This window comes from Sander vitreus, chromosome 23 (genome assembly GCF_031162955.1).
Source record: "Sander vitreus isolate 19-12246 chromosome 23, sanVit1, whole genome shotgun sequence".
Lineage (NCBI taxonomy): Eukaryota > Metazoa > Chordata > Actinopteri > Perciformes > Percidae > Sander > Sander vitreus.
Window position 1 is genome coordinate 3,057,120 of NC_135877.1, and position 17,534 is coordinate 3,074,653.

The 17,534-nt window shown below is 40.3% G+C and overlaps 1 protein-coding gene and 1 non-coding gene across 2 annotated transcripts; one reads left to right on the top strand and one right to left on the bottom strand.

Annotated features, from left to right (window-relative positions):
• Window positions 1-1,650: 1,650 nt before the first annotated feature.
• On the bottom strand, window positions 1,651-6,824 carry LOC144512432 (NXPE family member 3-like). Its single transcript, XM_078243194.1, has 6 exons — window positions 6,696-6,824; window positions 6,099-6,554; window positions 4,861-5,156; window positions 4,183-4,253; window positions 2,288-2,491; window positions 1,651-2,204 (listed from the first exon to the last, which is right to left on the bottom strand). The coding sequence occupies exons 1-6, from the start codon at window positions 6,822-6,824 to the stop codon at window positions 1,651-1,653; spliced, it is 1,710 nt and encodes a 569-aa protein (XP_078099320.1).
• Window positions 6,825-15,386: 8,562 nt separating this feature from the next.
• On the top strand, window positions 15,387-15,458 carry trnap-agg (transfer RNA proline (anticodon AGG)). The gene has a single exon. It is a non-coding gene; the product is annotated as a tRNA-Pro (tRNA).
• The last annotated feature ends 2,076 nt before the right edge of the window (window positions 15,459-17,534 follow it).

Genomic DNA, 17,534 nt, shown 5'->3' on the forward strand with positions numbered 1-17,534 from the left:
CATAAATCATAGGTTTCTTCAGAGGATATATACTGATCTGCCGCTTAACTTCATATTGAACAAAACACAACTGTAGATCTTCAATATTAACCCTAATGTCAGTTCACACACATAACGTTAGGCTTATTGCTGTGGTAACGTTAGTTGTAGTGGGTACATTTCTATCCAACAAGCTATTAAACAAGCTAGGCTACATTATATTACACTAACATAGCAAACAGTTTGTCATGACTAATTCATTAATTACTCATACACACATAATTTCTATTTGAGAAAATAAAAACTTCATCCGATGTTTAATACAGGGTTTTCACAACGCGGCATCAGACCCGAAGTCGCCATGTTGGAGGTACTCCGCATCACAACAAAGCACAGGCACTGAAGTAGATCCCGAACAGCGTCAAGGAAAATGGTTAATTATTGCCATGTTTTAGGTTGTACCAATAGGTCAGACCGAGAAAAACATTTGGAATATTATCAACTTCCAAAGGTTATTAAAAACCAGGGAGAGGAATGCCAGAAGTTATCAGAGGAAAGGAGACGCTTGTGAAAAATCTGTCTTGTTCGGTCTTTGAAATGAAAAAAAAAACTATTGACTCAATGCGCATCCAGGTTACCGCCCAGTGCCATGTGACGTCGGTGAAAACCCTCTACGTGAATAAAATAGCCTTGAACCACTTACTTACTACATACCTGTCACTACCCGATGTGACTGTGAGTCTAGTGCAGAGCCTAACGTACAGCAGGCAGTGGACCAAACCACTGTGAGGCAAGGGAGGGGGAACTCAAAATGTTTCTAAACTTAAAAAGCATTTTTTGTGGTTTGTATTGTTTTACTACTTACACAGATATTTTAAGTATACATCATTATGTTATTTACAATACACAGCATTGTTTTAATGATATTTCAAGGGAGAGTGAGAATGAACATATAATGGTGACCAGCAGAGGGAGAGGGATAGGGAGCTGATGTGGCCCAAAGTGCCACATCAGCAGTTTGAAGCGCCTGATTTCAGGTCTGACATCGGTACAATTACACATTTACACAATGGAGGCTTGTTGGTCTAGGTGTATGATTCTTGCTTAGGGCGTGAAAGGTCCTGGGTTCAATTTCTGGGCAAGCTCTCAGATTTTGACAATAATATCATAAAAGGGCACAGGAAAAAAAAAAATTAAGATGATGAGTAAAGCTAAAAGGTAGTGGAGAGGACCTGACTCAGGTTTTACACAAGTTTAGTAGAACCCCTAATACAGCTCCTCAGACAACTTTTAGGGAATATCAGCAGAATAAGATGTGATCACACTGCTGGCAGAATGCTTCAAACAAGTCGCAGCAACAGGATGAGATGACATGCTGCTGATCCAGAGGAGACATCCAGATACTAATCGTCATGTCCACTTGATACTACAGCTGTGGTTTTTCTCTCCACTCCCTTTAAGTTTTACTCATCATCTTCAGTTTTTCTCTCTGTGCACTTTTATGATATTATTGTAAACCTTTCCCATTTTCTGCATATCCTGAAGTGCTGCTTGACAATCCCAACACATGGGGGATGTAATAAGGTTGTATTACTGTAGTTGTGATCATTCAGCAGTGATTATATGTAATGCCCTACCCGGATATGGCTTGGAGCTGCAACAAACACACATCTAGCCACCCTTTTGAGGACAAATGTAAGACATGATAAGGTCAATCATAGCCTTAATAATGGGAGGTTGTGGGTGGAGGCTGTGCGGCAGGTGGTGGGCAAGGACCATCTCCCAGGCATCGACTAGATGAACATTTAGTCCTTTGAACATGGTTCTGAGCACCTTATCACGCTGCAGTGAGTACCAGTCGCTGTTGGTTATCGTCTCATAAAGCGTCAAAGCTTTGGGGTTTGCGGTCCGGATGATGACCACCGTGCCCGGAGCCCTCTCCAGCAGCTGCTTCACCGCTCTGCGGATGCTCTGCAGCCGCCGGATATAGACCTCTACGGGGAAAGTGCTAAAATGAGACCAGATGCCAAAAACTACAACAGTGTTGGCGCCCCCAGGTAAGCCATCTATTTCATTAGCAATGTAGTGAAGCTCTTTGATTAGGATGTTGGCAAAACGGATAGGAGGAGCGTGGCAGCGAAACTTCACCAAGATGTTGTTTGCATTGTCTAAGGCCATGAGAGGTCCACCTTGCCTCGAGCTGTGCAGGTCCAACTCCTTAAGATCTAAAAGTATTACAGAGGGAACAGATTCAGATGCAGTGTGAACAAAATCAAACTGTTGCCATGAATGCCTGTGAATCAGCTACCTGGTAGTGCTGCGTTGAGGTATTCAAACCACTGCCTGATGGTGGAGTCCCCATACATGTGGACCACTTTGCCTTTCAGACACTGACTGATGGCAGATATGTTAAATTGTTGAACTGTGGTGCCACCTAGTGCTAACCATGCACCCTGGTAGTAATAGCCAGAGGGTCCAGACTTCAGACTGCTGCTCTTCATCTCTGAATGACCTGAAAGGAAGTAAAAGGATAAAGCCGCCTACACATGATCCGTGGAAAAACTGCTCTGTGCTGGCCGTGGCATGTTTTCCTATGGGTAGAGGGCTGCGTGGCGCACAGCTAAAAAATGCACCTAAGCACTGCACTCAAAGTTCAAATTATTTAAACTTTAGTCTATATTCACGACGTTCCACTTCCGGGATTGCTCTCGTTCTGCCAGAAATTCCGATGCCCGTTTTCAGATGTCCCGTCACCTTCCTCTTTCTTTGTGTTGTAATTTTAAACTCTGGTAGATTTCTGAGGACTATGGTGAACTGCTCCTCAGATCTCTGCAGGGTAAATCCAGACAGCTAGCTAGACTATCTGTCCAATCTGAGTTTTCTGTTGCACGACTAAAACTACTTTTGTTTGTTTGTTCCACCAAAACAAGTTCCTTCCCGAGGCTATTTTGCAGCGGCACCGTGACTCCACTTGGCGCTTAGCACCGCCCAAGACGATTGTGATTGGTTTAAAGAAATGTCAATAAACCAGAGCACGTTTTTCTCCCATCCCGGAATGCTGTGTGGACTAGCCAGACCCTCCTTCGCAGCGCTGTGGAGGAAGGTCTGGCAATGCGAGACTACGTTGCCGCTGACGTTTCAAGGCACAAGCAAAGCCAAAAGCAATGATAAGGTACACCTGTGCTGCACTTTGCCTCTGTGCCTGCAATATGCTCTGCAATCTACCACGCGGTTTTACCTCTGATCGTGTGTAGGCGATGTGGGTTATTTAATGTTCGTTATTGTAAACAAATCCAATGAAAAGACCAAAACCAAGCTAGAAAGGGATTGTGGAAACCTCTTATGGACTATCCTTATTCCTGAGAGACTAGATACTCAGTTGATTAGCTGACTAATCGGTCGTTCCTGTCTTAGTTGACTAAGATTTCCTGTGTCGATTCAGTCATTTTTTGTAAAGCTTTTTCATGCTGAATGACTTATTTCCAAGAAACTTATGAGCACATATCTGGTAAAAACAAGATTTCAAGTGGTGCTTTTGCATCATTCTTTGTGGAGAAATCAGTGTTAGGGATTGGTCGATTAAATCAACTAATCAATTAGTCCAAAAAAATTGTACAAGTTTTAGGGGACTATGAATTTCTTTAGTCGAGGACATCCCTACTAGACACACTGCTAACAGATGGTGCCACGTTCATCACTTTGAGCCTAGCGCATAATGCTCCCAGCGCTCCTCTCAAATTGGGCTGAATACATCTCTCTACAGGAGAATGCTACCCAGAAGATAGTTAAAGGGGTAACCACAGTTTTTTTTTTTTTTGCAATTTCGTGGCTGTTTTTATGTTTTAAAAAAAAGGATCTTACTCTTTAACAGAAAGGTCGACCTCTTTAGAAATCCTTTCCATAATGTTGTCAGACCCTTAGAATATTAATCTGAGTCTGTCAGTGGCAAAACAAGCACTTTTGTGAACGTTAATTCCAGCTGCGCAATTGTTCTATTAACTTACATTGTAGCTTGTTTCTCCGCTGCTGACTGCAGCGATCTCGCTTAATACTGGACCAATGTCAAAGACTGTTGTTAAAAAACATAGGAACATAGATAAAAAACGGTAGTTACCCTTTAAGTTTCTTAAACATTTTCTCCCTCCTGTTTTACTTTCATTGTCTGCAGCACATTCTTCAGTGACGGCAGTAATACAAATTTACCTGTCTTTTTTGGCAATACGGTGACTTTGGCAGGTCCTGAAGCACGAATGGACACTTTCATGTTGACACCACTAAAAAAAAGCACACAATAAAATATCTTTTACACACACTACAAAATGAACATAAATACAACAAAGGAGGACAGGCATTTGAAATAATTTCATTAAGTTAAAACTAAAAAAACGAAGCACTAAAACAGGAAAAACTGGTGTTGCGCGTTCACGGAAGGCTTGTATCATGTGGACGCGCCGACAGTTTTGTTGTCATTACTTAGAAATCCTCATGAGGGAGACAGAATTACCACAATTGCTGTCATAAAGCTCTTTTCTTCTTTCTTTAACTAATGATTTTCAGTAATGTCTACTAATGTAAACTTGATTTGTCTACTACATCAACTTACTGCTCTGTAGTAATTCAACTTGACCTGTTAAGTGTCACCTTGTGTAAAAACTTAAACCGTTTAAGGTAACGGGTTTCTATGCAAATTTCTAGTAAAGTCAACTAATTTGGAATAACAGTGTACATTTACAATAAAACATAATGAATAAAATACTATCCAATGTTCTTAATGAAATTCAACTAGTATGATTCAGACTGATTAATTGGATTTGTCTTTTAAACTTAAAGATCTTTAGAGTGAATCTTAACTGCCTGTGTCCTGTCTCTCTGCTCCCTCACCTTTGAAAGAGCTTCTTCTCGTTGGCCGTGATGTTTTGTATGTATCCTCTCTTGGCGTGGTTGATCCTGGCATCACAGCTCAGCTTCTTTGGCTTGTAGCAGAACCAAGGCTCGCCTGTACGGAGGTCAGTGTAGTTGCACTGTGGCTGCTGGGTTGGACGTAGGCAGGCGTTACAGATGGTAGTTTCAGAGATTGAGCCTGAGTGGAAGAGGCTTGCAAAGTAAATCCTGTCAGGCTGTTCGCTGGTCAGCCTGTTCAGCACGGCGACAGCCTCACTGGAGTGAACCAGTGTCACCTGATTGGATAGAGAACCAGAGTTTTTCACTAAAATCTACAGTTGGGGGCTGGAAATGAAACCCTGCTTTGGTCTGAAATTACGTTCCATTTCTAAAATGACAAAGAATTTGAATTGGTAAAGTCAGGGCTGGCACTAGGCAATATGGCCTAGAGCAGGGGTGGGAAATAAATTTTCCCATGGGGCCACATGAGAAACAGGGACTGTTGTGGAGGGCCGGACCAATAGGCTCAATATTAGTTTTATCTCTTTATAAAACATTCAGTTTATCAGTAAATTTTGTATCAGTAAATATGATTTTTTAAGCTGTGACTGGTTATGTTATGATTATGCAATGTAAAAGTGAAGCATACATAATACAAAATGCCAACATGTATTATATCACTAGTTAATCAACATTCACAGAAGCAATTGTGAACAAAATGTTCATGTTTTGCCATTTTTAAAGACCAGCATTTAATCAATTTCATACAAAGTGCTATTGCTATTTTGTTTGTAGTCTAACTACATCATTTGCGGTTTTTCAGTTATTTTTTTGTTCAGTGAGAGAAATCTAGCATGTGTTGGGCTTGAACAAGTGCACTAAAGTCAAAAGAATGTTTGTTCACATATGTAGGTAATACCAAAGAGAACCATCATCTTCTGAGCATGTCTCCTCATGTGTGGAAAATCAGTGATACTGACTTAAAGTTCTCTGCCAGCACTGTATCACACTGGTATTTGGCAAGGCAGTTTACCCAGCCTCGCCAAAGTGTCGCTTTACAAGCCTGGGTAATCATTACAAAGTGCACATGTGCAATGCGAGAAGCGAAAGTTAACAAGTGTAGCAATATTAACTGAGGAAGGGGGGGGGGGGGGGGGGCTTAGTTAACAATCAGTTAGAAGAAAGATTAAAAACACCTACAGTTAAATCACATTTAACATTATAGTTTTTAGCATCACCTCAACCTGCACATCTCCTTCCCAGAGTAAAGAGAATACTGCAGAGTAGCTGCCATTCAGATGATCCACCACTTGCGCAGCCACGCCTGCACCTAGCTTCTGGTTGTGCAGACGGACGAGTAAAAAGTCTCCACTAGACTTCTTAGGACGGCCCTGGAAATCAGACACTTTGATTATAATCTCCAGCTGATCCCCTACTTGCCACTGTCCTCCTCCCCTCCGTGGGAGAATGGTGAAGGTGCTGTGGGCTGGGTCACTTGTATGCTCCAGGGAAAGAATAGCTGGCAAAAGTGGAGTTTCAGGCCAAGCAATGGAGTCTAGTAGGAGGCGTTCTTCTAGAGCGTCGTTAGCGGACAGTGGCTGGAGTGTGCAGAATCCTCGATGCGCGTCAGGGTCAGTGGAAACTCTCGGGATGATGATGGTGGAGATCACTTTATGCTGAAACTGGCAGGGGGTCTGCAGGGAGATGGTGACAAAGACAAATGCACTGAAAGCAAAAATGAATCCACATTTCAAAACAATATAGTGAAAATTGACTGAAATTAAACATTTCAAATAAGGTCCACCCTTCGAGTGATCCTATTACCAAGATCTCACCACCAGGATTACCTTGTTACGTAGCACAAGGATAAAGACAGCCACAACCAGAAAAATGACCATGGTGTGGAGGTTCCTTCTAGTACAAACGCTGGCCTTCATGATAGTCTTTGTTAATGACTGCAGCATAGCACCATGACTACTTCCTCCAGTACTGGATCAAGCAATAAAATAGTGTGACGTGACAGATGTTCAATCATAGGGACTGAGCAAAGTCCAGTCACCTAGGCAACTTTTCACAGCACTGCGGAGAGATTGTCTTGGGCAGCACTAAGCTCTGGACACACCTCTACCAACGAGACAATATAAAGATAAAGTTGAACAACAACTCAAGGAAAATAACTCGTCTATGGCGTGGAGGGGTATTAAAACTATCATTGGTCAAAATCACAACTCAAACACCCCGGTACATACAGTTGAGCAAGCAAATGCCCTGAATGAACACTTTGCGAGATGGGAGAGTGACGTGCAGTGGAGCCGTATAGGGGGGAAAGGTTAAGACAATTCCAAGGGCCCATGACTGACAAAGGCCCCATAAAATAGGTAAAAACTAATATAAAATTATTAAACCATTATCATTCAGTATATATATTTCAAATATAATAATAAAATGAATGATCTCTTTGTTTTTACTTGTTTTTGGCAGTAAAATTTAAATTTCCCCAATGACCAAAAAGTAAACATCCATATTGACCGACCACCCCCCTGTATCTGCATGAAATGGTTTGGTCCTGCCTTAGCGCACTCAGTGATGGTGTTTAGTTGCAGTCAGTAGATGCGCCAGAACTACAGTGACCACAATGTTACCAAGTAACGTTAAATCAAATCTGGTTTTCAAAAAAGGAAAGAGAGAAAACAGAAAGAGGAAAGGAAAGGGTAACCCAGTTTTTCACCAAGAAAGGTGGGTAGCCTATAGTCTGTGAGTGGTATTAACCTGTTGGCTTAATGTCCATAGTGAAATAAGCTAGCTAGCTAGCTACAGACTAGTGTTAGCTTACATTTAATCAGTGCAGGGAAACATTTAGCAAGATATTCATATTAAATCATTGTCCCTGCTCCCTTTTAGCAGACTTAACAACAGATGAGTCAGCAGCACCCCAGTCTCCCCCTAACTGTGCCCCTCCCTGTCCCAGTGAAGAAGGGGAGCAACATTGTGTTCAATGACATGCCAGTTAGCATTATTGCAGGGAGTCTGTGGGGATTTCGCTGTCTCTCTTGCTCTTTTTAACATTACAAAAAAGAAAATGAAATATTTATTAATGACAGAAATTCAAACACATTAATAACAATTATTTTCTCACATAATGATCATTATGAAATAAAATTAAAAAAAAACAACAACAACCTACTGTCTGTACTGGATGCTGGACCGTTGGAAACAGTGAGTAGCTTACCTGAGCCTGCATGTAAGATACAGACAATATTAAAATAACCCAGTTTGATAGGTTCATTTAGATTGAATTATGGAATGACATCTATATATACAGACTTTATTTTCATGAAGGGCAATTTATTTGAGAAGCTTGCACACACACACACACACACACACACACACACACACACACACACACACACACACACACACACACACACACACACAAAAATCTATTGTATCTAATGTATGTAATCAAGTGGTGGTGATGCAGAACTGTAGGTAATTTGGGTCAATGTTTTGCTGTTTTCATTGTTTTGAGAGGATGTTAATTTATTTTGATTAATATATTTAAGTTTGTTCGTTTTTCTTTTTTAAAATCTTTCATTAATAATTATAATTAATAATAATAATAATTTTGTTAAGAAAATTTTTCCATTTTGTCAAATTTTACAATAAAAATACATTGAGACTGTAAAAGATGGCCTTCAGCACATTTTTTATGGTTGCTTTTAATCTTGCATCAAATAGTGAACTGCATACTAGACTTGCATGCTTGTACAAATCCCCAGCAGTAAATATTGTGCTAGTACTAGTATTGAACTACAAGAAGCAAGACAGTTGCAAGCCTTTAATTAGAGTTATGTAAAGCTTTTGATGGGACAGTTAGGTCCTAGAGATGTGGTGACAACAGCTGCACAGAGGGGGCCCAATTAGATTTTTGTCATGGGCCCCAAAATTCCTGGCGGCGCCCTGGTGACGTGCCAGCCAATCCAATCAGCCTCGATGGAAGACCAAGTGCACTAAACAGAGTAAGCTGTGAGGAAGTGGGTCGGATCTTCTCCCATATAAGGACACGGAAAGCTATTGGCCCTGACAGGCTGGAAGGCACCATCCTAAAGAGCTGCAAAGAACTGTTTTCAGAGGACTGTTTCAGAAATTACTTGACACACACAAAGTCCCAAAGATATGGAAAACAGCGGAAATGTTACCACTTCCTAAGAAACCCAAACCAGTTAGACCATAGACTGTATAATATTAATGGAAAGAGCATCCGTTTCGGTGAACTACTGCAAATGTGGAAGTGCCTTAAAGCTGCATTCTATCTGAATTCCAGCAGGGGGAGACTCCTTAAACCTGCTTTCTATCTGAATTCCAGCAGGGGGAGACTCCTTAAACCTAGCCTGACGTGGTCATACTCAGATTCTAGTCAGAATGTGAGTCTGAAACCGCTCCATGTTGGGGTGTGTTCCAACAGAACCAGGAAAGAAAATGCCTCTGCATTCATTGGATAGATCTACAACCAATCAGAGCAACAGAACTCAACTCAACTGTCAACAGAACTCAACACCGTGTATCATCTCCATAGCAACCACTCTTTGCACAATGCATTCGTTCTAACTTCCGACTTTTAGACTTTTTTTTGAAGCTGGATATATCATTTGTTGCGTGTAAATATAAATGTGGATAACGTTAGTGATAGTGACATGCTCGCTACAGTTGCATTTCTAGAGATGAATTGGCGAAAACACGTTTTATTTCTCTGTTTCACGGCTTTGTTCTAACGCCGCTGGGCGCTCCCTCTCTTCAGTCTCTCTCTATCTCGCTCCACCATATAACACTACCGCGCTTTCGGGCGGTTGTTGAGGCTCCGCTCCGTCTAAAACTCTGTCATTTCCTAAAGCTGTTTGTAACGCAGAAATAAAATGGATTAATGATAATTTCATTCATATAGTTTATATCTGACTTTACCAGCTGACTTCTGTATTGGCCGTTGAAACAGGTGAAGCCTCTTACGTTCTAAAACCAGCCTCTGCCACTTGAACAGCTGAGTCACAGCCACGCCATCAGCTAGTTTGAGACAGGCCGGTTGAGGATTTTAAAATGAATGCGCTGTTGATATCTTCTGTAACAGACGCGATGCTGGAATCTACACATCTCAATTCTCCAGCGGCAGCCAGCTGTTGCAAACAAATTCAACCCAAGCGCTCTTTGGTGACGTGGTTGATTCTGTTACTGTCGATCATCTGTCTGACAATTTGATTGGTCCGAACAGATCTTGTTCGAGCATAATTGCTCCTCAACGAATCAAGTCCAGACCGAACTTCCCGACCTCGAATGTTGTAGGTGGGGCTAAGTTCGGTTGGCATCCAGGCTACCTTAAACCTGCTTTCTATCTGAATTCCAGCAGGGGGCGACTCCTTAAACCTGCTTTCTATCTGAATTCCAGCAGGGGGCGACTCCTTAAACCTGCTTTCTATCTGAATTCCAGCAGGGGGCGACACGTGCGGTTGCAAAAGGAGGTCGGTTTCTGTAGAAGTCAATGTGAAAATGATCCACTTCTCACTTGATTTATTACCTCAGTAAACATTTTCATAATGAGTTTATGGTCTCAATCGCTAGTTTTAAGTCTTCTGCAACACAGAATGATGTTCATTTTTATAAATTATGGTCTCGTTGATTTTCAAATCGGCCATAAAGCAGGGGGTGTTTTAGGGCGTGGCTATGATGTGATTGCCAGTGAAAGTGTGTAACGTAACGTAGAGTGTAAGGGCTCCTCCCTCACTCTTCCCTCTCGTCTAAAATCGGCAAACTGGACGACTCATAGCAGATCTCCACAAACCAATGGGTGACGTCACACATGCTCTGTCCATTCATATTATACAGTCCATGAGTTGGACTGAATGACTTTAGGCCAGTGGCACTCACTTCTGTTGCCATGAAGTGCTTTGAGCGGATCATTTTAATTTGTCTCAAAATACAAACCCAAGCTCACATGGACACATTACAGTTTGCTTACAGAGAGAAAAGGGGAGTGGAAGATGCTGTCACAACCCTCCTGAATGGAATTTACAAACACCTTGAAACACCTGCCTCTCATGTACGCATCCTGTTTGCAGACTTCTCTTCAGCTTTCAACACCATCCATTCACACATGTTGATAGAGAAGCTGACAAACATGGCTGTAAACCTCACTCTTGTAAAATGCAGCGCGTCACAGTCAGTCAAGAACCATCATGACAAACACGGGAGTGCCACAAGGATGTGTTTTATCACCATTGTTATTTATTTTATATACTAATGATTGTGTCAGCCACCATTCCAACTGCTCACTGATTAAGTTTGCAGATGATGCTGCCAGTGGCGGTTCTACACGGAGGCCTAAGGAGGCCCGTGCCTCTGTAGACATGTCCCTGGCCACCCCTGTGGCCGACCCGTGCTGACCAAATAAAAATATTATGAATTTATTATGGTTTTACACACGAGTGCCAAAAGCGGATCTAATGTGCGACGCAACGTTCTACACGGGTAAATTAACCACGTAACTTCATCTGTCTTGGCTGTTGCGTTACGATAACAAATACATTTGAGTAAAGTAATCAACAGGCTATCTGCCCGTGTTAAGTAGGGAGGGATGGTTAGGCAACGAAATGTAATGCATGCCCCTACATTTCTTTTCTTCTAATAGTTATGATGAAACGAGGAAGGGACGTAGCGTCCTTTTTTGCCCCAGTAAACAAAAAAGTGAGAAAAACAGCAGTGAGAGAAACAAATCAAGGTGTTGAGGAGCAGGAAGAGGGAGAGCCAGAGGAGTCGGTGGAGGTTGGAGAGAGGGAATGTGATGAAAGTGAGGGCTCTGACACAGAGAGGGAAATTCCAGAGGGTGAGGAGGATGAAGAAGAGGGTGAGGAGAAAGAAAACATACAGGGACAGAGAGAGGAACAGCCAGAGGGACAGCAAGTGGATCCATGTGGCTCAAGTACTGCACCATCAGGTTTGTGATGAAGAAGGTTCGTACTATTTGTAAAGCAGTGCAATTACAATTTCATTGTAGGCCTACTGTGTGTCCTTAAAATGGTGCTTTCTGCTGTAAATTCTTTTTTGTGTCAATATGGCTCTAATGTTTCTTTTTTTAAGTAAATACTTGGCCTACATTTTGAAATACACACAGATATACATGCATATGTAAATACATGTTGTAGTTGTGCCCTATGCTTACTGTACATATTTGTACAGATATCAGCAAGTCCAAGAATGATGTACCACTACAACCCTACTTGAATATATTCCCAACCATTTTGATGGGGGACAGAAGATGGAGCTTCAGGCCAAACTGCTATAATCTTCATCCATGGCTTGAGTATTCTGTCATGATGGACTCTACATATTGCTATGCATGTAGACATTTTTCATTTTTTATGGCCCTACCTCTCTTGCACCTGCACTCACGCTTGTACGAAATAAATGTTTATATGATTTGAAAATAAAATAAAGTTTATAATCTTTAAATATCATTTGTTGCCATTTTTTAATGTGCCCCTCTGGTTAAACACTGGCCCCTCCTTGGCCCCCCTAGTAAAACTTGTCTAGAACCGCCACTGGATGCTGCCTTAGTTGTTTTTTTAACAGGTAATGAACAGGACTACAGGACTGAGGTTGACCACTTCCATGAATGGTGCAATCAAAACTCACTCATTTTAAACATTTCAAAAACAAAATAAATGGTGACTGATTTTAGGAAAAGGCCCCCTCCACTGCAACTTGTTACTATTCAAGGGACAGTCATTGAGACTGTGGAGGAGTATAAGTATCTGGGTACTATTATTGATTACAAACTCACCTGGTCTGCCAACACACTAGCAAGATACTTGAAAGCACAGCAACGGCTCTATTTTTTAAGGAAACTGCGTAGTTTTAATGCAAACACAACAACTCTGACATTGGTTTATTTAACTTTCATTCAGAGTGTGGTGACATTCGCATGTTTCATTCATTCATAAAACCTCTTCTTAAAAAAACCCACTCTCAATCCAGAGGTCTTAGCCAACTATAGACCTATTTTTAATCTTCCCTTTCTCTCCAAGATCCTTGAGAAGGTAGTCGCTTATCAGTTATGTGACTTTCTACATAAAAATAGTTTATTTGAAGAATTTCAGTCAGGATATATTATATTATAACTTTATTTACAGACTCAAGTTCCAGATATAAAAGTACACATAACATATTACAGGAAGGGTACACACAAACATAAAAACATACAGACATACTGTCTACATACAGACATACTGTCACCACATATTGCATAAAGGGAACATACAAAACATACATACATCCATATACAGACACAAAGATGGTTATGCACAATACTTGAAACATATGCGTGTTCCAGTATTTCCAGAGTTTGGAAGTATATCTGGTATCACTAAGTGCAGGGTTAGTTGAGGTAGTTAAAATGGTATTCTTTGACTCTGTTAATCGGCACCTGAATTTGTACATAAGATTCCTCAGCACAGCATGGAAGGTGGGAACGTTACTCATCACAAACAAATGACTAGCACTGGTCCATCTTGGACACTTCAACAATATTCTAAGTGCATCATCGTATGCCACCTTTATCTTATTTATCTTTGCTTTACTATAGCTGCACCATAGGTAAGCTGTATAAAGTGGTGTACAGTATGCTCTGAAAAAAGACGTTTTAACTTCTTCAGTACACATATGAAATTTGCGTGCCAACATATTTGCTTGTCCATATAATTTCCAGCACTGGCGCTGTATGTCATCATCGTCACAAAAATCATCCCTGATAATGTGGCCCGGGTATTTTGTTTTAGTAACTACGTTTAGCTCTTGCCCTGTCAAATAAAAAGACGGAAAGCATAGCTTCCTGTCCTCCTTAGTTCTGACAATCATTACAACACTCTTTTTTGCATTGAATTTGATGTCATACTGTAGTCCATAGTTTGAACAGACTCTAAGCAGTTGTTGTAGGCCAGCACTATAAGGAGACATAACAATTAAATCATCTGCATACATCAGATGATTAATATGCCTATCTCCCACCATACAACCAGTCTTACACACTTCTAATGTCCTAGAAAGATCATCCATATACAAATTAAAAAGAACAGGTGACAGTATTCCACCTTGTCTAACCCCATTAGCAACTTGGTAACAAGTTCTTTCAGTGCATACACAAATCTGTGCCATGTTTCTTTTTAAAACCAAATTGATTGTCAGTGGTTATTATATATTCATGTAGTCTATCAAATAGAATTAGTTCTAACACTTTAGAGAGTATACTCGCTAGAGCGATTGGCCTGTAGTTTTCTATGCTTGATACCTTACAGGTTTTGTCCTTAATAACTGGCACTAATAGTACAGGTAACATAGAGTCAGGTAATATGCCATGCGCTAATAATCCAGAGAAATATATAGCAAGTAACACTGAGATTCTGTGGCTTGCATACTTCAGGTGTTCAGCTGTTATTTGGTCAAGACCACACGCTTTGTTCACTGCCAATTTCTCAATAGCATGACACACTTCATCAGGTCTAATGACCACACAATCATTATTAATGACATCACCAACATGATATTCAGCACTCTCAACACAGTTAAAAATCTCTCTAAAATGTTTCCCCCACAGCTCTGCAACATTTTCATCCCCAGAGATCCCATCAATACTGGATGGAAAAGGCATCTTGCTGTTATTGATAACCTTTACTTCCTTCCAGAAATCATACAAATCATTCTGCTGAAACTTTCTGGCCACAGAATTTTCCCTCATCATCTGCTCATTACTTTTGATAAACCGTACAGCATATTTAAACCTGGCATTTGCCTTTTTCTTATGTTCAAACTCTGGGCCATACCTAGCTTTTCCAGATGATACCCAGCTCCAAAAAGCTTCCTTAGCCTCCACATGAAGTTCAGACACATATTCGTTCCATCCTGGTCTAATGTTATGCTTTCTTTTATCTTGGATGAATAATTTACTGACATTAATTAAACAGTTCACAATTTTGTCATACATGATAACTATACCACTATGATGTTTGTGACTCTTACAATTTAAGTTGCCACACAAAATAGCTTCAAGTGGTATATCAATATTACTAAGAGTTACTAAGGACATTGGACGTGAAGAAATCACTTTGGGATGTGAGAAATTATAAAGGGCATTTTTCTTTGGCCAGATCAGCTGTAGGTCTTCAAACTGCCACATCACCAGTGTGGAGTTTACAAGAACAGGGGAGGAAATGTAAACCCTCTTTTTAATCTGTAGTGTTTACAGGGGTCAATACATTGTGTTACAGTGAGTAGATTTAAGACAATATGACGTTAGGTGTAGTATCAGGTGTACAACGCTTCTAGGGTTCAGTTTTGCATGTCATCTACAGTGAGATGAGCATATAATGGTGACCAGCAGAGGGAGCTGTTGGAATAGATAACGTGGAGCCCCAAGCTGCCACATCAGCAGTTTGAAGCGCCTGATTTCAGGTCAGACATGTACAATTACGTATCGTTAACACGTAGGCTCGTTGGTCTAGGGGTATGATTCTCGCTTAGGGTGCGAGAGGTCCCGGGTTCAAATCCCGGACGAGCCCTCAGCTTTTAACCGGTGAGGTAAGAGGCCAGTACAGTTAGTTTTAGCATATCCATGAAGTGTTACAGAAATCTAAACAGCTACCGTAAGCGTAAAGCAAATACACAAGGCTGTAGCCAATGAGCAATACACTCCAGCAATCAAGTACCTAATAACTACAATCATTGTTTCATCATTAGTCCAGACGGTCTCTCTCGGTATGAGGGGCCGTTTAGGCCATATATCAAGAATACGTGCACATTATCAACTTTTACCTCACGCATACATGAAAAGCATGCACATACAACAATTTCAGCTCACACACACACATAGAAAACATACACATACAAGGCTTTTTCTCACGCACAACACATTTGCAAACATTTTCAATGATGCTCTTCAGTGCGTTGTGGAAATACAAAGGTTTTTAAAACGTTTTTGTCACTTATTTAAATTTTTTATTCGTGGTCAATAAGCCTAATTTATATGCCATTAGGTAATTTCAAAGCAGAAATTATGAATTATTTTGACTAATAGTTAAGATCAGAGCATGAGTCAAAGTTCAGTAAGGATTTTTTTTGATGATTTTATTTTAATTTTTTTCAAATTCTATGAAATTGAGTAAAACACCCAAAATGCAACTGAAGTAATCATTAACTGTACCTGTGAAGAACATTGTATGGGTTTCATATATTTTTTTTTTTTATAAACCCATAGTTGGGGCCAGCAGGTTGCTAATGCCAACCAACATTAGCAATGTGATAATATTTCCCTGGACATTTCCCTGAACTATTCTTAATAAAACAAATCATATTCCTGATATCAAAATACTGAGTGAAGTTTAGAATGAAGAGGCAAACAAGATGATGACGTCATTCACGTGCATATTAAGTAGCAATATGGATTTACAGCTCCAGCGGAGAGGATGGCTTGTTTACACCAGAACCTAGGTTTTACAAGATCTTGTCCACATTTCAAGACTCGTGGCAAATGAAGAAACAGAGTAAAAAAATAAAAAAAAAGCTTTCGTTTTAGTGTGTTTGTAAAAGATTCGCTATTTACAGAGTAGCTCTGTGGTTGTACACTGTAAACCCAGATTTAGTTGTAATTAAACTTCATAGTGGTCACTACTTATTATTTCATGTTTTGTTAAAAACCATATTCATTTCTAAATCACATTAGTTGTTTGTAATAATCAGCTTAAGTATGCAGTGCACAGATCATATGAAGCAGAGATAACTAAGGATGGGAAGTTTCTGTATGGGAGGGGCGGGGTCATTGGAACTGTTCTTGGCTGAAGCGGTGCAAAGGCTCATGGGAAGAAATACATGTTCTGAACGTTTTCTGTCCTAGTGTGTTTTAATAATGTTCTGTTAATGTTTTGGGTGTGCATTGATGTTATCTGGGTTTTAGTTTTGTATGGTTGATTTAGTCTTCATGTTTGTCTACATTTATTGTTGCACCATGACTGAGACCCGGGGGGGGGGACTGATGGGGTCTGGGCAGTGAGGCAGACCAAGGTCAAACATACATGTAGAGCATGATGGGAAATACACTCTGAGAATTGTTATGCTTTATGTTTTACTGGAACTAAAGTATTGAGTACATTGTTCTTAAAATCAGGCTGTCATAAGGAAAAAAACATATTTAGAGCAGTTCTTCCTGTAGTTTTGATAAGTATAAAGTACTCTTTATTGATTGTATAATCTGATCTAATCTGATGTGAGAAACTTGAGTTAACTAATGATTTTCAGTAACGTCTACTAATGTAAACTTGATTTGTCTACTACATCAGGGGGTGAGGGGACTGATGGGGTCTGGGCAGCGTGGCAGTATCCAGTGGCATATACATACAGTACATACAGTACATACAGTACATACAGTAGATACAGTAACACTGTCTCCTGACATAAACTATCCATGTGGGACAGTATGTTGGAATATTTCAATGTTTTATGTTGATTGTTTTCCTTTCTGTTTTTTAGAAACCAATGTATTGAATACATTATTCTTATGTCATGAAGGAAAAACAATATTTATGTAAACATATTATTTATTTAGTAGTGATAAGTAGTCTAATGTTTTATATTTGTTATGC